The following is a 22,112-nucleotide window of genomic DNA, read 5'->3' as shown; positions in this document are numbered from 1 at the left end:
GTTATGAGGAAGGGAGAAGCACGGGAGTGGCGTGTTCCTGTAGGCAGCAGAATAAGTGACTCAGAGGTTGTGTGAAAGAAATGTTAAGAGTCTCACTCCATGTCTGATAACCCTGATCCTCGTTTCTGCCTCTGCAGAGCTGCCCATGCAGGGTCCCATTGTAGTGAGTATGGCAGAAACTATTAGATACAGTCACTTTGCACTCTCTTTTTTCATTACTAGATGCACATTGGGCAATGGGCATAGTTAAGTGGGTTCTTAAATTTTCTTTTTTTGGCCGTGCCATATGGCTTGTGGGGTATTAGTTCCCTGACCAGGGATTGAACCTGGGCCCTCGGCAGTGAGAACGTGGAGTCCTAACTACTGGACTGCCAGGGAATTCCCCTTAAATCTTGTCCTTTTTATGTAAATGTCTTTTTAAAAAGCACTGACATCTGTATTATATAGCCTTTCTCCTTTTGGTGGTTCTTATTTCCATCTGCCATCTCTGAAGAAGGGGTATGGAAGCACAAAGAAGGAAAACCCAACTTTATTAATTCTCAGTCTGTTAACATTAGCATTGATGTGGGATCAGAATCTTGAAAACACTGATTTTTTTTTTCCTGTCCACACTGTACCACTAACAAAGGTTAACTCTGGACATTGCAGATCTCTAGGGTTTATTTTAAATCCTAGATGTAGTTTCATTTTTACATGCTTCTCATTTATATTAGTGAATCTTAAATAGCACTTTCTGGAAAAGATGTACCTTTCCTAAAGACTAATGGAGAAATGAACACAGGTCAAGCCAGTTTGCTACTTTTTTATAAACTGGATCTATATTTTTACTCTTTAATAATTTGAACACTTACTTTGCACTGGGTACTGTGCTAACTGCTTTATGTATGTTGTTTAATCCTCACCATATCTTATAAAGTGGATACTGTTCTGTTGTAAGAAATTGAGGCATAGTGAGGTTAAGTAACTTTCTGTATCAGTTTTTAATGCTCTTGTAATAAATTACCACAAGCTTAGTGGCTTCGAACAGTACACATTTCTGATTACATTTCTGGAGGTCAGAGTTCTACACTAGGTTTCAAAGTGTTGGCAGGGCCATGATCCCTTCTTGAGGCTCTAGCGGGGAGTCCATTTCCTTGCCTTTTCTAGCTTCAAGAGTCCTCCTGCATTCCTTGGCTTCTGGGCTGAGCCCTTCTCCTGCTGTTATCTGTCTGATTCTCTGTAGCTGGGGAAGGTTATATGCTTTTAAGGATTTAAGAATAGTTTGAGCCAGCCTCGATAATCCAGTATAATCTTCTCCATTTCAAGGTCCTTAACCTTAAGTATAGCTGCAGAGTCCATTTGCCTGGTGAGGTAACATTTTCAGAGGTTCTGGGGATTAGGATATGGATCTCTCTGTAGGGAGGAGGCATCATTCTGCCTGCCACACTTCCCAAGGTTTTAGAGCTTGTAGGCTCGACTCAGAATTTGAATCTTTGTCTTCATAGCCCTTTGTTCTTAACTGCTCTATTCTGCTGTTTGCTGAGATGTCACATGTATGGACGGTTCCTTTAAGTACTAGTGGAAAAAACATCTAGAACTAAAATTTTAGAATATTTTAACAAAACATGGGAGGCTTTTTTGTCATAGAGGAGGGAGAAGGGGTAAAAGTACACTGAAGGACTTGCCTTGTTTGGCATGGAAGGCTGACTTTTTCTTAACCTTTATGGGAAAATAGAGGTTTATTTATGTGTCTAATTTTAAGGGTACAATTAGGGACAGAGCAATGGAGGATAATACTAGAAGAATAAAAAAACCCAGCAGGTAAACTTAATAAGGCATGACAGGAGATGAAGTAGCAGTAATTAGACCAATGATATCTGTGAATTCAATAAATGTGAGTTGGTTAAATTCTCCTTAAAAAGGATAAGATCTGAGATTGGGCAGAAAATACAAAGTCCACCTATTTATTCTGTTAACAGGAAACACACTTGAAATAAAATGACACAGCAAGGTCAAAAAGTAAAGAAGAGGAGACTGTTTGTTTCCTGGGGCTGCTGTAACACAGTATCACAAGCTAGGTGCCTTAAAACAACAGGTTTATTCTCTCACAGTTCCAGAAGCTAGAAGTCTGACGTTACTGTGTCAGCAGAGCCATGCTTCCTCTAAGACTCTGGATAGAATCGTTCCTGGCCTCTTCCTAGGTTTGGTTGTGGCCGGTTATCCTTGATGTTCTCTGGCTTGCAGCTGCACCACTCCAGTCTCTGCCTCTGTTATAACATGGTATTCTCCCTGTGTGTCTGTGTCCACATTTCCTCTTCTTATAAGGACACCTTCATTCAGTATGACCTCATCTTAATTTGACTCCATCTGCAGCGACCCTGTTTCTAAATAATTCACCTGTACTGGGGATTAGGACTTAAGCTTATCTTTCTGCAGGGGATACAATTCAACCCATGACAGAGACCTCTGAGAAAAAAGGGGGAAATGAATCTGTGTCATCTTCCTCAACTACCTAGTGAAATGAAGGGGAAGACATTCAGAAGCGACAGCCAAATAAAGAAGTTTAACTTCAAGCACAGAATACAAAGAGCAACAGTCAGAAAAAGAAATAGAAGATTCTGTTGAGATGTATCACAGTTTTTAACCCTACCCCAACTCCCAGAAGCAGTAACAAGATGAGCTAATTAAATCTTAAACATTTTTGGTAGTACCCTGCGGTCTGTAGAGGTGCTGATACTTCTTGAAAAAGCCAAGGAAAAACCCTTGAGCCTATGATATCCTTGGGACCTTAGCAGAGACTGGAAGGTTCCCCCAGGGCTTGTCATTTTAGAACACTGGAAGGCAGAGAAGGATAAGCGAGCCCCGGCATAAGACATTCAAAGGAATTATGCTTAGAAGAGTGTAGAACCCAGATTTTTCAGAAAGGACTTACTCCCTATCTTGACCAGTCACAAAAATTAACTTGAAATGGATTGAAGACTTAAATGTAAGACCGTAAACTGTAAACCTACTAGAAGGAAACATGGGGAAAAGGTCTTTGACATTGGTCTTGGCAGCGATTTTAGATATGACACCAAAAGTGCAAGCAACAAAAGCAGAAGTAAACAAATTGGGACTACATTAAACTAAAAAACTGCACAGCAAAAGAAACAATTAGAAAAATAACAAGGCATCTATGGAATAGGAGAAAATATTTGCAAACCATTTATGTGATAAGGGTTTAATATCTAAAATATATAGGGAACTTGTATGACTCCATAGCATAAAAACGAACCAATTAAAAGATGGGGAAAGGACTTGAAAAAACGTTTTCCCAAAGGTGCTCAACATCACTAATAATCAGGGAAGTGCAAACCAAAACCACAGTGAGGTCACCTCACACCTTAGAATGGCTGTTATCAAAAAGACAAAAGATAAGTATTGGTGAGGGTGTGGAGAAAAGGGAACCCTGTGCACTATTGGTGGGCATGTAACTTTGTGCAGCCACTATGGAAAACAGTATGGAGGTTCCTCAAAAAATTAAAAGTAGAACTACCATATGATTCAGCAATGCCACTTCTGTGTATACATCTGAAGGAAATTAAATCATTGTCTCAAAGAGGTAGCTGTACCCCTGTGTTTCTCGCATTATTCGTAGTAGCCAAGACATGGAAACAACTCAAGTGTCTGATGATGGATGAACTGATAAATAAAATGTGATACACACACACACACACACACACACACACACAGACTTGTGCATGCATGGGTAATGGACTGTTAATCAACCATAAAACAGGAAACCCTGCCTTTACAACAACATAAATGGACCTTGAGGGCATTATGCTAAGTGAAGTAAGCCAGACAGAGAAAGAAAAATACTATATGTTCTTACTTATATGTAGACTCTAAAAAAGCCAAAATCATGGAAGTAGAGAGTAGAATGGTGTTTGCCAGGGGTTGAGGGAAATGGGGGAGATATTGGACAAAGAGTACAAGCATCCAGCTGTAAAATGAGTGAGTTCTGGGCATCTATTGTACAGCATGGTGACTATAATTAATAATACTGTCTCATATACTTGAAAGTTAAGAGAGTAGATCTTAAGTGTTATCACCAGAAAAAATAAAAAGCTAATCATGTGCGGGGGTCCTGGAGGTGTTAGCTTATTGTGGTAATCAATTCATGATATACGTGTCAGGTCATCATGTTGTACACCTTAAACTTACATACGTTATAGGTCAGTTTCTCAAATACCAGCATTATTTTTAATAGCAAAATATTGCTGACCATCTAAATCTCATATCATGGAACATTATGTAGCCATTAAAAAAATCAGGTAGATCTGTGTGTATAACATGAAGAGATACTGCTAGTTCTAGTATAGTTAAGTATGGTACATTTTACATTTATTTAAAAAGTAAAGGAAAAACTGTAGATTATGCTTTAAATATTACATATGTACTATAGATTTATTTCTTTACATATCATATATTCCTAGTGCATGTCTTAGATAAGTTGATTGAGTACGTCTTGAGGCAAGGGCTTCAGATCTGCTCTTAAAAACAAGCTTTTTCAGAAATTCCGATGCCAATGCAGGTTTGAGAACCGTTGAGATAGATGTTGGATTGCCTGAAATAAAGTACCTCTTTCTTTTCTTCAGGGCCTGGAAATTTACGCTTCAGGATTCCAGGACAAACACAGTAAGTTGCTAATGGCAGTCACTAGTAATGTTTTCACTTAGTCTTGCTGTAACAAACGGGAGAACAGGAGGTTAAGAAGGGAAATGGGGAAGAGGGTTTTTTTGCCATCCGGCCCAGGATGAGCAAGCAGAGATAGGCAGGCTGTGTTTCGCTGACAGTGAGGAAGCTGGATTTTGCCAAAACATTTTGGCAGGAGGAGCCCTCCTAACACAGGCACACTGGTCCCAGTGTTGTTTTCTAGAAATGTTTGTATCTCACAAAGATTTGCAACACTTTGAATTCTGCTGCCGTTTACAGAGAAGGCACAAAAGGGACCACAGGGTCCTTTTCATGAATAGCATCTCAGCCTGTGAAATAAACATTTTTGGGACTTGTACTTGTCTCTAGTTTCTTCTGACTTTAGGAAGTAACTGAGACAGTAAACCCCATTTGTAGAGGCTAGTGATACCATCTTGGTGTCTGTCAGGGATTCAAAGGCAATTCCCTCTGTGGTCAACATTTTCATTCTTCAGGTAGGGTTTTATTTTTTCATTTATTTCTCTAGGAAGGAAAGAGAAAGGTAGATGGTGCTTTTAAAAGAATTTGTACAGGTGGGAAAAGAAAGTAAAAAGACTTAATATCCAAATGCTGTTTTTTCCTAGTTTTGTTAGCTCAGGACTGTTCTTCCTCCTAAGATTACAGGTCCAGTTACCTTTTCTTCGATGAAAATCCTTTACTTGAATGAAGTTAGTATTGATGATTCATATAGTTAGGGGCAAGAGCTAAGGTGATTCTTCACGTGGATATTTTTAAAAAGAGCACACATATTTTTGTTTTCCACCGGGGGGTAATTTACTGAAAGATTTTTAAATTTTTTAATGGAAAAACCAGATTGTGAGTGTAGAACATATCCCTGACTGCTACGTTTTAGATTGTAGGATTTTTATTTGTGAACAGAAGGGATGTTGAGAGTGATGTAACATCTTTTAAAAGGGCTGGGTAACAGTGGAGGCCCTGTGGCCTTCTTGGGCAGTGAGAACTCTACTTCTGCCCCCTGCTGGTGGCTAAGGAGGGCCACATCCTCCTGAATTCAAAGGACACTGGAGTGCTGGGTGGTGGGCAAGGGGAGGGTGGTCCTGCTAGTCATTGCTTCTCAGAGAGCTGTTATATTTCCTCTTCAAAGATTAAACTTTTCGGCTTTTATTAATTTTTTTATTTACTAAATAAAAGGGTATAGTATCATAAGAGCCTTTAGTTGCTTTGTGGCAACTCACTTGTTTTCATACTTTCTCTCCTCTCAAGGCTTATGTTGGCTCAGAAATCGTGTATGACGAGACTGCCGTGGTTTCCTCCCCACCTCCTTACACAGCCTATGCTGCACCAACCCCTGAGGTAGGGAGCAAATCTTTGCCTTATAGAATCCAAGTGAGGGAAACTTGGCGTCTCTGTGCTACTGTGCTTTTAAAACAAAAGAAAACTTTGAGCCAGCCAGTATCAGAGAAATTAGAAATGTACTGTAAACCCTTTCTTCTTTAAACTTTTCTTTTTTAAATAGATTGTTACCATCTTTTGCTTTCCTAAAATAAAGCAACTGCTTTATAATCTTCCTGTTCACATTTTCTTTTTAAGATAGACCTAAAAATGAATCATGGTAATATGATTTTGATGATTCAAGTTTATACTTAATTATTTACTTGAATACTCTCTATCATCAGAAAAAATGCTTTTTTTATTTTGAAAAAACAAAAACAAAACCTTAAAAACAAAAATCACATGCCCAATACCTTGTGGTGTCCCCTAGTTAGAGGTGCCAGGCATTCCGTGCTACATATAGAAGTCTCCTGTGGGAGGCACTTTGATTTTTTTTTTTTTTTTACTTTTAATTTTGAAATAATTATAGATTCACAAGAAGTTGCAAAGGTAATATGGAGAAATCTCATGTCTCATGTACTCTTCACCCATTTCCCCAGCTGTTACATGGTAGATAAAATCAAAACCAGGAATTTGAAATTGGTGCAATGTTTATGTCTGGTTCCATGTCATTTTATCATATGTGTAGATTTGTATAACCGCCACCTCAATCAAGATATAAAACTGTTCATAATATCTTCTTCCTGCTACACCCTCTTATAGTCACACCCTTCTTCCCCTTCCCTAACTCCTGTCAACCACTGATTTGTTTGCCATCTGTATAACTTTGTCATTTCCACAGTGTTATATACATGGAATCATATAACACGTGATCTTTTGAAATCTTTTGATGTTTTCACTAAGCACAACGCCCTTGAGAGTCATCCAAATTGTTGCATGTGTCAATAGTCTGTTCCTTTTTATTGCTGAGTAGTATGCCATGGTATGGACGTATCACATTATGTATTGAACGTTTAACTATTGGGAGACATTTTGGTTGTTTCTAGATTTTGGCTGTTACCAATAAACCTTATGTGAACACTCATGTACAGGTTGTTATGCAGACATAAAGTTTTATTTCGCTGGGATAAGTGCCCCAAAATGTAATTGCTGAGTTGAATGTATGGTAAGTATATGATTAGTTTTTTAAAAAGCTGACAAACTGCTTTCCAGAGTTTCTCTACTATTTCTCTTTCCCATCAGTAGTGTATGTGTGGTTTACTTTCTCTGTATCCTCACCAGCATTTGCTGTTGTCGCTGTTTTTTATTTTAACTATTCCGATAGGTGTGTAGTGATATTTCACTGTGATCCTAATTGGCATTTCCTATAGCTTGTGATGTTGAACATCTTTTTATGTGCTTACTTGCCATCCATATATCCTGTTCAGTGAGATATGTCTTCATGTCATTTGCTCATTTTCTACTTATTATTTTTTTATTGTTGAGTTTTGAGAGTTCTTATATATATGTTTGAGATAGGAATCCTTTGTCAGATATGTGATCAGTAGCATATCTTTTTATTCTCTTGACAGTGCCTTTCACAGAGTTTTTAATTTTGATGCAGTCCAATTTATCAGTTTTTCCTTTTATGGACTGTGTTTTGTTGTCATGTTTAACACTTCACCTAGACCAAGTTTCCCAAGATTTTCTCCTATGTTATCTTCTGAAAGTTTCATAGTCCTAGGATTTATACACGAGTCTTTTCTGTTGTCAGTTAATTTTGAATAAGGTGAGAGGGTTATGTTGAGGTTCTTTTTTTTTTTTTGCATATGGATGTTCAATTGTCCCATCACTATTTGTTGAAAAGACTGTTAATCCTTTCTGGAATTGGTTTTGCATCTCTGTAAAAAATCAGTTGGCTGTATTTATGTGCGTCTGTTTCTGGGTTCTCTGTCTGTTCCATCCTCTGATACCACACAGACTTGATTACTGTAGCTATATATCAATAATAAGTCTTGAGATTGGGTAGGCTGATTCCCCCCACTTCATTCTTCCTTTTCAGAATTCTTTTAGCTATTCTGATTCCACTTACTTTCCATGTAAATTTGTCTAAATGTACAACAAAATCTTTCTGGGATTTTGATAGAAATCAGGTTTTTTGGGGAAGCATTGACATCTTTATTATGTTGAGCTTCCAATCCATGAAAATGGACTGTCTATTTAGATCCTGTTTGATTTTTTTCCACTAGCATTTTGTAGCTTTCAATATATAAATCCTGTATGTTTTTTGTTAGATTTATACTTAAATATTTCTCTTTTTTTTGAATTTTTGTATATGGTATTTCAAATTTCATTTTCTCCATGTTTATTGCTAGTATATAGAAACACAGTTGATTTTTATATGTTGATCTTGTAGGCTGTGAGCTTATTACTAAACTCACTTATTGGTTCTATAAGTATTTTATTTTATAAATTTATTTATTTATTGGCTGTTTTGGGTCTTCGTTGCTGTGCACGGGCTTTCTCTAGTTGCAGCGAGCGGGGGCTACTCTTCGTTTGCGGTGCGCGGGCTTCTCATTGTGGTGGCTTCTCTTTCTTGCCAAGCATGGGCTCTAAGTGCGCGGGCTTCAGTAGCCGTGGCTCGTGGGCTCTAGAGCGCAGGCTCATTAGTTGTGGCGCGTGGGCTTAGTTGCTCCACGGCATGTGGGATCTTCCTGGACCAGGGCTCGAACCCATGTCCCCTGCATTGGCGGGCGGATTCTTAATAACTGTGCCACCAGGGAAGTCCAAGTATTTTATTTTAGATTCTTTGGAATATACTACATAGACAGTCATGTCATCTACAAATAGAGTTATTTCTTCCTTTGTAGTCTGTGTACCTTCTATTTCCTTGCCTTGCCTTGCCTTATTGCCCTGGTTAGAACTTCCAATATTATATTGAAGAGCAGTGGTGAGAGCAGGCATTCTTGCCTTGTTCCTGATTTTACGGGGAATGCGTTCAGTTTTTCCACACTAAGTGTGATGTCTTTTGTAGATGTTGTTTGTCAAGTTGAAGAAAGTCCTTCTTTTTTTTAGTTTTCTGAGTGTTTACCATGAATGGGTGTTGGATTTTGTCAAATACCTTTTCTGCATCAATTGATTTGGTCATGTGATTTTTTTTTAAACCTTTTTTTTAAAAACTTAAATATGGTGGGTTACATTGATTTTTGAATACTGAACCAGCTTTGCATCCCTGGAATAAATCTCACTAGGTTGTGGTGTATAATTCTTTTTATTTATTGCTGAATTCTATGTTTGCTAATATTTATTAGGAGTTTTTGCAACTGTATTCATGAGGGATATTGGTCTGTAGTTTTCTTTTTTTGTACTCTGTTTTATTTTGTTATCAGGTGGTACTGACTTTATAGAAGTTAAGGAACTGTTCCATGCTCTTGTATTTTCTAGAAGATATTGTGTAGAAGTGATGTTAATTCTTCTTTAATCATTTGGTAGACATTTCCAGTGAAACTGTCTGGGCCTGCCTGGAGATTTCTTTTGGGGGATATTTTAAATTACAAATTCTGTTTTCTTAATAGTTACAGGACTGTTCATTCTCTATTTCATATTGAATGGGTTGTGGTATTTTATACTTTTTGAGGAATTGGTCCTTTTCATTTATATAAGTTGTCTAATTTATGTGTGCAGCTCTGTCATTTGGTCCATACACACTTATATTTTCTTGCTGGATTAACCCTATTATCATTATGTTATGTTCTTCTCTGTTTCTGATAATTTTCTTTAGTCTCATGTCTACTCTATCTGATATTAATGTAGCCACTTCTGCTTCCTTTTTATTAATGTTTGCATGATATCTCTTTTCCCATCTTTTTTCTTTCAACATACATATTACATTTGAAGTTTCTTATAGACAGCATATAGTTGGGTCATCCCCTCATCCCACCATCTGACAAATCTCTATCTTGTAACTGGTATATTTAGGCCATTTACATTTTTTTATTGTGTAAGTTTAAGGTGTACTATCTGTTATTTTGATACCTTTATATATTGTAAATGATTGCAAATGTAGCAATATTTATTACACTACATAATTAAAGCATGATATTATTGTCTATATTCATTATATGATGGATTAGATCTCAAGGCTTATTTAATACTTGTTACAAGTTTGTATCCTTAAACACCATCACTCTTAACCTTCCCCACAGACCATTTGCATATGATGTAATTTTGATACGTTAAGTATGCCATTTTATTTTTTGTTTTCCTTTGGTTCTGTTTTTCATTTCTGTATGTTCTTTTACTTAAGCTTTTTGTGAGTTACTAGAACATGTTTTATTTTATCTTATTATTTATTTATTTTTACTTTTATTTATTTTTTGGCTGCACTGTGCGGCTTGTGGGACCTTAGTTCCCCGACCAGGGAGCTAACCCAGGCCCTTGGTGGTGAGAGCGCAGAGTCCTAACCACTGGACTGCCAGGGAATTCCCATAGAACATGTTTTAGAATTACATTTTGATGTATCTGTAATGTTTTGAGTATCTCTTTGTATTGCTATTTTAATGGTTGCTCTAGTTGTTACATTATACATGTACACATATTTTTCAAAGTCCGGTGTTCACATTTTACCAGTCCAGTGAAGTATCAAACCATTACCTCTAAATTCCTTTTTTCTCTCTCATTTTATGGTATAATTGTTTTAAGTATTTCTTTTACATGTATTGAGAACCATATTAGATGGTGTTATAGATTTTGCTGCAGCTGTCAAACTTATTAGAAAAATCAAGATGTGATTTTTATTATGTTTACATGTATTCTGCTTTGACCATATTTTTTTACCTCCTGATGTTTCAAGATTTCGTTTATTATTTACTGTTTAGTGAACTTCCTTTTGTCATTCTCTTAGGATAGATCTGCTGGCAACAGATCCTCAGTTTTCCTTCATCTGAGAATGTCTCAATTTCATCTTTGTTCTGAAGAATATTTTCAGTAGTAGAGAATTCTGAGTTGACATTTCTTTCAGCACTTGATAAATGTGTGCTATTTCCTCTGGCTCTCCTGATTTCTGATTAGAAATCTGCTATCATTTGAATTTTTTTCCCCCGTGTACGTAGTGCATTGTTTCTGGCTACTTTCCTTGTCTTTAGTTTTCAGAAGTTTGACTCTGATGTGTGTATTTGGGGATTTATCTTATTTGGTGTTCATTCAGTTTCTTGAATACGTAGGTTTATGTTTCTTGCTAAATTTGGGAAATTTTAACCTATTATTTCTGAAATGTTGTTTTAGACCCACCCTCTTTCTCTAATGAAACTGATGACGCAGATGTTAGATGTCCCACATGTCTCAGAGTTTTTGTTCATTTTTTTCTTCAATCTGCTTTTTCTCTGTTCTAATTAGGTAATTTCTACTCTTTATATTCATGTTCATTGATTATTTGTCATCTCTATTTGTTGTTGAGTCCATTCATTGAATAATTTATTAGTTATTTTTATATTTCTAAAATTTTCATTGGTTATTCTTGATATATATCTTTATATAGTTTTTCCTGATATTTTTCTGGTTTTGTGGAGACTTCCTGTTTCTTTTATGAATTTCAAACATGTTCTTAATTACTTATTGAAATATTTTAATGATAACTGCTTTAAAATCCTTCGCAGGTAATTCCAACATCTTTGTCATCTTGGTGTTGGTCTCTTTTGTTGTCTTTTGTCATCCAGTTTGAGATCTTCCTGGTTCTTGGTATGACTAATTATTCTTTATCAAAACCTGGACATTTTAAATATTATAAGACTGAATCTACTTAAGTCTTGCATTTTAGCAGACTTCCTCCTAATGCTCCTCCGCTGGGTGAAGAGGGGGTCTGCTTTGTTCCTTCATGTAACGGTGGAAGTCCAGGTTGTCCCCTGGGTCCCATTTGACACTGGCTCATTGTCACTGCTGAGAGGGCTGGGAATTCAGGCCCTTCTCTAGGTCTCTGTGACACCAGCCTGCCTGGGAGTTGGAGGGACTTTCCCTGCTGCTCCCCACTAGCCTTCACTGATACTATGGTTACTGATAAGAGGTTGTGGAAGTACTTGCTCTCCACTGGGTCTCTGTTGATCCTACTCCAGCAGGACAGGAAGGGGCACCTTGTTTCTGCTGGGCAGAGATGGGAGTTCTGGCTCCTTGCATGGTCTCCACTGACACTGTGGTATGGGACTGGAGGTAGCCTGTTTCCATCTGGTAGCAATGAAATTCCCAGCTTCCCACTTGGCCTTCTCTGACACTGTTTGAGATGGGGGTGGGAGAGCGTCTTTCTCCATACTGGACTTTGCTGGTGGGAGTAATAGCCACAGCTATTTTTGTGTTGTTTGGCTGGAGTGAAAATGGTCTCTCTTGCCAGATTGGCCTTTTCCTTCTTAGGCTCTTTGGGTAGAGACAGCAGGCTTTCCTTGAGGCAGACCAAGAAAGGTTGGCATTTCTTGGTTGCCGCTTCTACATTAGCCAGTCGGATGTAGGAGGCAAAAAGAAAACCCAGGGAACTCACTGTGTGTCCTTCTTAGGGTCATGAAGTCCCTAGACAGTCACCTGCTTTCTCTCTACCTTTCAGAGTCTCCTTGTGTTTGTTGTATGTATAGTGTCCAGGGTTTTCAGTTGTACTTAGAAGGAAGAATAGAGAAAACAACATCTGCGTCTATTCTGTCTTACAGAAGCATACATTCTGTCTCCTGCTTTTGTAAGATAACAGGTTTAGATCTACATACGTATTTGCCAGGCCATAGCTCCCTGTTCTCCCCTGTGTATAGCCTTTGTCACATAATGACAATAATTGTAATTGTCTGTAAACATGTCTGCCCTGTCACCACCTGTGAGCTCATAAAGAAGGTCAGGCCTTTCATCTCCGTATTTCCCAGTATACGGTAGTCCTTTACTTGGTCAGTGGAGGCAGTCCACTGCCCATTTCTGGCAATGCCCTTTCATAGGCATGTCCTTGTGGAAAACTGCCAGTCACCTGCCCAGGCCTCAGACCTCAGACCCCCCAGTATCAGTCTTTTATATTCTCCTGCCAGGAACTGCTGGTAATTGGGCTGGGGAGGGTTTTGCTGCTAGGCTGGCTTCACCAAGAGAAAACTGGCTTTGGATGAATCTTGTTTATCACCTGGTCCAAACTGATCATTTTAGAGATGAACAAAACAAGGCCTACAGTAGTTAGATGACTTACTGAAGGTCAAGTTAGTGGTACAGCTGAAATGAAATTGGAATCTCTGGGAAGTCCAGTTCTCTTTTTTGTTGTGTTTTCCACCTACTTTATTTTACAGCCTGAAAGTAGAGTCCAGTTGTGTGTTTGTTTTTTTAGGATCTTAAAACAAAGGGCATAAGCACACTGTCTCATGTTCTTTATTTATTGTTATTATTTTTAAAATATTTATTTATTTATTGGGCAGCACCAGGTCTTAGTTGCGGTGTGTGGGATCTTTAGTTGTGGCATGGGAATGATCTCTTAGTAGTGGCATGTGTGCGGGATCTAGTTCCCTGACCAGGGATGGAACCTGGGCCCCCTTCATTGGGAGCGTGGAGTCTTAGCCACTGGACCACCAGGGAAGTCCCGTCATGTTCTTTATTTTTTTAATAGAGTGTCAAACTTTATTGACTGCAACTTGGAGAACCAATTTTAATATATTCCCGGTGGTTTCCAAATCGTATTTTTCAAAATTGAGGTATAATTGACATGCAACATTTTATTAGTTTCAGGTATGCAACATAATGATCTGTATTTGTATATATTGCAAAATAATCACTGCACTAGGTCTAGTTAAAATCTGTCACCATAAAGAATTTTTTTTCTTGTGTTGAAAATTTTTAATACATACCCTCTTCGCAACTTTCAAATATGCAGTATAGTATTATTAACTATAGTCACCATGCTGTATATTATATCCCCATGATTTATTTATTTATTTATTTATTTATTTATTTAATTTTTGGCTGCATTGGGTCTTCGTGGCTGCACGTGGGCTTTCTCTAGTTGTGGTGAGCGGGGGCTACTCTTTGTTGCCTTGTGCGGGCTTCTCTTTGCAGTGGCTTCTCTTGTGGAGCATGGGCTCTGGGTGCATGGGCTTCAGTAGTTGTGGCTCACGGGCTCTAGAGCGCAGGCTCAGTAGTTGTGGTGCACGGGCTTAGTTGCTCTGTGGCATGTAGGATCTTCCCGGACCAGGGCTTGAGCCCGTGTCCCCTGCATTGGCAGGTGGACTCTCAACCACTGTGCCACCAGGGAAGCCCCCAAGATGTCCTTTTTTAATGGCAGATTAATATTCCATTGTATATTTGGACCACATCTTCTTTATCCATTTGCTGATGGACACTTAGGTTGTTTCCATATCTTAGCTATTGTAAATAATGATGCAGTGAACATGGGGATACAGATATCTTTTTGAGTTAATGTTTTTGTTTCCTTTGGATGAATACCCAGAAGTGGAATTGCTGAATCAACTGTTAGTTCTGTGTTTAATTTTTTCAGGAACTTCCTTCCATTACTGTTTTCCTTTTTGGAGGCACCAATTTATATTCCTGTCAGCTGTGTATGAGGGTTCCCTTTTCTCCACATCCGTGCCACTTGTTATTTCTTGTCTTTTTTTTTTTTTTTTTTTTTTTTTTGCAGTACGCAGGCCTCTCACTGTTGTGGCCTCTCCTGTTGTGGAGCACAGGCTCCGGACGTGCAGGCTCAGTGGCCATGGCTCACGGGCCCAGCCGCTCCGTGGCATGTGGGATCTTCCTGGACCGGGGCACGAACCCGTGTCCCCTGCATCGGCAGGCGGACTCTCAACCACTGTGCCACCAGGGAAGCCCTCTTGTCTTTTTAATAATAGTCATTCTAACAGGTGTGAGGTGATACCTCATTGTGGTTTTGATTTGCATTTCCCTGATGATCAGTAATGTTGAATATCTTTTCATGTGCCTGTTGGCCATTTGTATTTCTTCTTTGGGAAGTTGTCTATTCAGTTCTTCGGCCCATTTTTTAATCAGGTTATTTTTTTGCTGTTGAGTTGTATGAGTTCCCTATATGTGATTTGCAAATATTTTCTCCCATTCAGTAGGTTGCCTTCTCATTTTGTTGGTGGTTTCCTTTGCTGTACAGAAGCTTTTTAGTTGATGTAGTCCCACATTTATTTTTGCTTTTATTGCCTTTGCCTTTGGAGTCAGATCCAAAAAATCATCACCATGACCAATGTCAAGGAGCTTATCACCTTTGTTTTTTTCTAGGAGTTTTATGGTTTCAGGTCTTACATGTTTAATCCATTTTGAGTTAATTTTTGTGTATGGTATAAGATAGTGGTCTAGTTTCATTCTTTTGCATGTGGCTGTCTACTTTTCCCAGCACCATTTATTGAAGAGACTGTCCTTTCCCCATTGTATTCTCTTGGCTCCTTTGTTGTAAGTTAATTGACCATATACACTTGGGTTTATTTCTGGGCACTCTCTTCTGTTCCATTGATCTGTGTGTCTGTTTTTATGCCAATACCATACTGTTGTGATTACTTTGTAGTATAGTTTGAAATCTGGGAGCATGATGCCTCCAGCTTTATTCTTCTTTCTTTGGATATTTTGGGTCTTTTGTAGTTTCATACAAATTTTAAGATTGTTCTGTTTTTGCAAAAAATGCCATTGGAAGTTTGTTAAGGATTGCATTGAATCTGTAGATTACTTTGGATAGTATGGACATTTTAACTATTCTTCCAATCCATTAGCTTGGAATATCTTTCCAGTTATTTGTATTTTCAGTTTCTTTCATCAGTGCCTTATAGTTTTCAGTGTACAGGCGTTTCACCTCCTTGGTTAAATTTATTCCTAGGTATTTTATTGTTTTTTTGTTTGTTTTTGTTTTGCTTTTTAATTTTTATTTTATATTAGGGTATAGTTGATTTACAATGTTGTGTTAGTTTCAGGTGTACAGCAAAGTGATTCAGTTATACATACACATATATCTATTCGTTTTCAGTTTCTTTTCCCATATAGGTTATCACAGAGTATTGAGTAGAGTTCCCTGTGCTATACAGTAGGTCCTTGTTGATTATCTATTTTATATATAGTGGTGTGTATATGTTAATAATTTATTGTTTTTGATGCAGTTGTAAATGGGATCGTTTTCTTAATTTCCCTTTCTGAACGTTTGTTATTAATGTATAGAAACGCAACAGGTTTCTGTATGTTGATTTCGTATCCTGCAACTTTACTGAATTCATTTATTCTTACAGTTTTTTTGTGGAGCCTTTAGGGTTTTCTATATATAATATTCTGTCATCTGCAAGTAGTGACAGTTTTACTTTTCCCTTTCCAGTTTGGATGCCTTTTATTTCCTTGTCTAATTGCTCTGGCTAGGCCTTCCAATAGTATGTTGAATAAAAGTGATGAGAGTGGACATCCTTGTCTTGTTCCTGATCTTAGAGGAAATGCTTTCAGTTTTTCACCATTGAGTATGATGCTAGCTATGGGCTTGTCATATATAGCTTTTATTATATTGAGGAATGTTCTCTTTATACCCACTTTGTTGAGAGTTTTTATTATAAATGGATGTTGAAATTTCAAAATTGTATTTCTAATGGGCCTATATCTTTTCAGCAGGCATACGGCTATGGTCCATACAGTGGTGCATACCCGCCAGGAACTCAAGTTGTCTATGCTGCAAATGGGCAGGCTTATGCTGTACCCTACCAGTACCCATATGCAGGTAACTTATGCCAGCCTTTCATTCCTTGTTTCTCTTCATTTAGTGAGTAGATCAATAAAGCCTGAAGAATTTTTATTTCTCAATTTAAGGTGAGCTATGTTTCTTCTGGTTAGACTAGAAATCACTCCACTACTTAAAAAAAAAAAAAAATCATTATATATCTTCACACTGCTTCACAAAAGTTAGAGTGGGCTTGATTTTTAAAACTTCACTATTGTATCCAGATTCATCCCCAAGAAGAGAATTTGTACTTACTGAAATTCATTTACATTAAGAAGCAACCAAACTAAGAGGCCCATTTTAAGGGATAAAAGGTAATCTTTCTCTTTTTTTTCCTTCTGGTAATATCCTTCAAAAATTATCACTACTTAGGTGTGATGTTCCATTTTGCAGGTGAAGTAGAGGCCTGGGAGGGCTTATGTTTATTCTGGGCTTTTAATGGGTTCCTTTCATCTTCCACCTCACCCGAAACAAGTTGTTAGGTATGAATGACTGGCCTGTGTAGGAGGCATCAAGTCTTGGGGCAGCATGGTCAGGGGAAGTCTACAGGGCGGAGGTGCAGGAATATGCTGGCGCCTACAACCAGGGCAAGAGGGACCAGAGCTACGTGCCTGATGGCCTGAAGAGTGAGGCCACACCCAGACCCCAATGAGCAGGTGAAGTCAGGCAGGGGCAGGTCACAGTGGATATTGCTTGTCAGAGCGACACACAGGAGAGTGAGTTGGTGAATAGACCAACTGGAATGGGAGCCCAGAGCTTTCCAAGAGATCTGAACTCTAAGTGGCTGTGAGCAAACCTAGCACAGTGCCTTAACGCAGAAGCAGTAGAAGGAGAGTGTGTTACCAGAAGGGTGTGTGGTCACTGATATTAATGCCGCAGAGAAGCCAAGGGGGCTACCACAGGGTCTCTGGATTTGGCCGGCCCCAGACTCAAAGTGTCCTTTAGGTTAGTGGTGGTTACTTTGGTTTCTCATGCATTAGCACCTAATACAAGAGAGTTTCTCCTGTTATCTGTGTCTGGAATCTGATGCAGTGCACTCATCTAGCATAGGCTGAAGGATTCTGCCTTGCTTGATTTTTTTTTTTCATGTCAAGTTGAAAACTGATAAAATAATGATGCTGAAAAATGAACTATCTGTCTGTCCTCTAATCCTAGCACAACTATTTTTGTTTGAATTATTTTCCCCATGTAAAATAATTGTTTCATCTTTGTTCTCTTACATTACTTTTTGCATTCTATTCTCATTTTATCAATAAAAATTTTATGTATTTTGTTCAGAGTGCTACATAATCTTTTTAAGTATTTTTTTTTCTTTTGCGGTACGCGGGCCTCTGACTATTGTGGCCTCTCCCGTTGCGGAGCACAGGCTCTGGACGCGCAGGCTCAGTGGCCATGGCTCACGGGCTCAGCCGCTCCGTGGCATGTGGGATCTTCCCGGACCGGGGCACGAACCCGTGTCCCCTGTGTCGGCAGGCGGACTCTCAACCACTGCGCCACCAGGGAAGCCCATTAAGTATTTTTAATGATTGCATACTGTCATGTGGGGTGATGTATTATTAGTTAAGCCTTTACTTTTTTCTTTTCATTTTTACTATCGTAGATATTGCTTTGAATATTTCTAATCATTTTCTTTTTCATTCCTGTTAAATATGTCTTAGAATACATTTCTGATTTCTCTATATTAAATTAATATGTCAAAGGGCAAAAACATTTTTGTTTCTTTTGATACCATTAAAAAATTATAAAAGTTTTCAAACATACAAAAGTAGAGACAGTAAATGAACTGTCAAATTTGCCTGTTACCAGCTTCAACAGTTACCACATCTTGTTTCACCTGTACCTTCTCTCCCCACCTCTGGATTGTTTTGAGGGAAATTCAGACTTTATATCATTTCATCTGACAGTATTACAGTAAGTCTTGATACCATTTACCAAGTTAATTTCCAGAATAGTTCATCAGTTTATAATGCCACTAGGAGTTAGTGATGTACTGGTTTCTCTGTAGTCCCATAAAGATTACCTGTTGTTGTGCTCTGAAAGGTTTTTTTTTTTTGTGGTACGCGGGCCTCTAACTGTTGTGGCCTCTCCCGCTGCGGAGCACAGGCTCTGGACGCGCAGGCTTAGCGGCCATGGCTCACGGGCCTAGCCGCTCCATGGCATGTGAGATCTTCCCGGACCGGGGCACGAACACGCGTCCCCTGCATCGGCAGGCGGACTCTCAACCACTGCGCCACCAGGGAAGCCCTGAAAGTTTTGATAAGGTCTTAACATGGAGTCAGGTTGCTTTAGTTTACATTTGTATGATGACTGGCAAAGATAAACATTGTACAGTTGTTTACAAATTAGATTTTCCCTTGTATGAATTATTTTTTCCCCATTTATTTTGGGGTTGGTGGTCGGTTTTTAATCATTATTAAGGTTTTTAAGCCCTAGCCTAATCGTCTGATGAGAACCAGTCTTTTATTCAGCCCCTAGGCCACAGACTGGGATAATCCCAGCTGTTTCTAATTCTGTACAAAAGCAGAAGTTCTGTGCTTGTGCTTGTGAAGGGAATTTCTGTACATAGGATTCCATCCTTGCCTTTGACTTCGATGATGAAAAAAGAGACAGCACACTTGGGGCCACCTCAGAATACTTGCTACTGAGGGCTGAGTGCAGTCCATAGGCATTCGGCATTTGTGCTGTGACCAGCTAGCAGGGTGCTTGCTGTGGAAGGGCTGCTCAGTAGTGGTCGTCCCACTGCAGCATCGTGCTGGTAACCAGACAGGAGCTCTTCAGTCAGCCTGTCTAAGACACTCCGGTGCTTTGCCAGCTTCATGACACACTGCCTTGCAGTGTCCATAGAGGCCCTGGTCGTGCAGAGAAGGTTAAAGCCCTTCTCTTTAATATGATTGGGGACTGGTGGCCGGGCAGCCAATTTAAAAGTGCTCAGAGTGCTGTGTACACACTATAAGTATTCTGTTTTAATTTTCCCACGTTAGTGGACATTTGTTCAGCTGTCTCTTGTTGTGGGCTTGAGGTCTTTGGTTTGAGTTGGCTCCTTTGGTTAGAGTCCTCTGTTTCTCTCTTACAGAGATGGTACTCATGTGACACATAATTGCACTACAGTTTCCAGGGCCAAGTCTGAGAGCAGACCTCTAGATTTTGTGATTCTTGGTGTCTTCTCCCCCATCTTTTATTGTTTACTCAATTCGTTGGTTTGATGATAATTTGTAAAAGTTACTTGCCTTTATTTAGACTTTCCTAAAGTATCTAACTTAATTGTCATAGAAACAGTATCTGCCTTTTCTACATTCGTGTTTTGATCATTTATGTAAAGTTTAGTTAAATTAGATAATTAAAATAAGTACAACTTGGAAATGTCCCTAGTTGACTTTGTTAAGGACTTAGCTCCTGGGACTTCCCTGGTGGCGCAGTGGTTAAGAATCCGCCTGCCAATGCAGGGGACACAGGTTCGATCCCTAGTCTGGGAAGATCCCACGTGCTGCGGAGCAACTAAGCCCGTGCGCCACAACAACTGAAGCCTGCGTGCCTAGAGCCTGTGTTCCACAGTAAGAGAAGCCACCGCAATGAGAAGCCTGCACACCACAACAAAGAGGAGCCCCCGCTCGCCGCAATTGGAGAAAAGCCCGCATGCAGCAGCGAAGACCCAATGCAGCCAAAAATAAATAAATAAATAAATTTATTTTTTTAAAAAAAGAACTTAGCTCCCTGGTAGGAACAGAAGAAGTTGGCTCCTGGGCATGCATTGAGGAGATCCCTCTGGGGGTCTAACGGAGGGAATGCAGATTTAGATTTTTCAGGGGATCTTTTTTTTTTCTTCTTTTAAATGTGGATTAAACATTTTTTTTTTTACATCTTTATTGGAGTATAATTGCTTTACAATGGTGTGTTACTTTCTGCTTTATAACAAAATGAAAAAGTTATACATATACATATGTTACCATATCTCTTCCCTCTTGCGTCTCCCTCCCTCCCACCCTCCCTATCCCACCCATCCAGGTGGTCACAAAGCACCGAGCTGATCTCCCTGTGCTATGCGGCTGTTTCCCACTAGCTATCTACTTTACGTTTGGTAGTGTATATATGTCCATGCCACTCTCTCACTTTGTCACAGCTTACCCTTCCCCCTCCCCATATCCTCAAGTCCATTCTCTACTAGGTCTGTGTCTTTATTCCCATCTTACCCCTAGGTTCTTCATGACATTTGTTTTTTCTTAGATTCCATATATACGTGTTAGCATATGGTATTTGTCTTTCACTTTCTGACTTCACTCTGTATGACAGACTCTAGGTCCATCCACCTCACTACAAATAACTCAATTTCATTTCTTTTTATGGCTGAGTAATATTCCATTGTATATATGTGCCACATCTTCTTTATCCATTCATCTGATGATGGACACTTAGGTTGTTTCCATCTCTTGGCTATTGTAAATAGAGCTGCAATGAACATTTTGGTACATGACTCTTTTTGAATTATGGTTTTATCAAGGTATATGCCCAGTAGTGGGATTGCTGGGTCATATGGTAGTTCTATTTGTAGCTTTTTAAGGAACCTCCATACTGTTCTCCATAGTGGCTGTACCAATTCACATTCCCACCAGCAGTCCAAGAGTGTTCCCTTTTCTCCACACCCTCCCCAGCATTTACTGTTTCTAGATTTTTTGATGATGGCCATTCTGATGGTGTGAGATGATATCTCCTTGTAGTTTTGATTTGCATTACTCTAATGATTAATGATGTTGAGCATTCTTTCGTCTGTTTCTTGGCAGTCTGTATATCTTCTTTGGAGAAATGTCTATTTAGGTCTCTGCCCATTTTTGGATTGGGTTGTTTGTTTTTTTGTTATTGAGCTGCTGTTTGTAAATTTTGGAGATTAATCCTTTGTCAGTTGCTTCATTTGCAAATATTTTCTGCCATTCTGAGGGTTGTCTTTTGGTCTTGTTTATGGTTTCCTTTGTTGTGCAAAAGCTTTGACGTTTCATTAGGTCCCATTTGTTTATTTTTGTTTTTATTTCCATTTCTCTAGGAGGTGGGTCAAAAAGGATCTTTTGTGATTTATGTCATAGAGTGTTCTGCCTATGTTTTCCTCTAAGAGTTTGATAGTTTCTGGCCTTACATTTAGGTCTTTAATCCATTTTGAGCTTATTTTTGTGTATGGTGTTAGGGAGTGTTCTAATCTCATACTTTTACATGTACCTGTCCAATTTTCCCAGCACCACTTACTGAAGAGGCTGTCCTTTCTCCACTGTACATTCCTGCCTCCTTTATCAAAGATAAGGTGACCATATGTGCATGGGTTTATCTCTGGGCTTTCTATCCTGTTCCGTTGATCTATATTTCTGTTTTTGTGCCAGTACCATACTGTCTTGATTACTGTAGCTTTGTAGTATAGTATGAAGTCAGGCAGCCTGATTCC

At 38.9% G+C, this 22,112-nt stretch overlaps 1 protein-coding gene across 4 annotated transcripts in view; it reads left to right on the top strand.

Annotated features, from left to right (window-relative positions):
* The window catches only part of PLEKHB2 (pleckstrin homology domain containing B2), a 49,667-nt gene that overhangs the window by 18,001 nt on the left and 9,554 nt on the right, over positions 1 to 22,112 (top strand). For 2 of the 4 annotated variants that reach the window (XM_067742312.1, XM_067742315.1), the window contains exons 5-7: positions 4,620 to 4,659; positions 5,941 to 6,030; positions 16,582 to 16,690. In XM_067742312.1, coding sequence (XP_067598413.1) covers positions 4,620 to 4,659; positions 5,941 to 6,030; positions 16,582 to 16,690 — 239 coding nt within the window. The remainder of the gene's footprint in view (positions 1 to 4,619; positions 4,660 to 5,940; positions 6,031 to 16,581; positions 16,691 to 22,112) is intronic. The other 2 variants (XM_067742313.1, XM_067742314.1) reach the window with 2 other exon arrangements.

The sequence above is a fragment of the Pseudorca crassidens genome, chromosome 6, assembly GCF_039906515.1.
Source record: "Pseudorca crassidens isolate mPseCra1 chromosome 6, mPseCra1.hap1, whole genome shotgun sequence".
NCBI lineage: Eukaryota > Metazoa > Chordata > Mammalia > Artiodactyla > Delphinidae > Pseudorca > Pseudorca crassidens.
The sequence above is the reverse complement of the archived record's forward strand: the minus strand, read 5'-3'. Positions and strand labels throughout refer to the sequence as shown.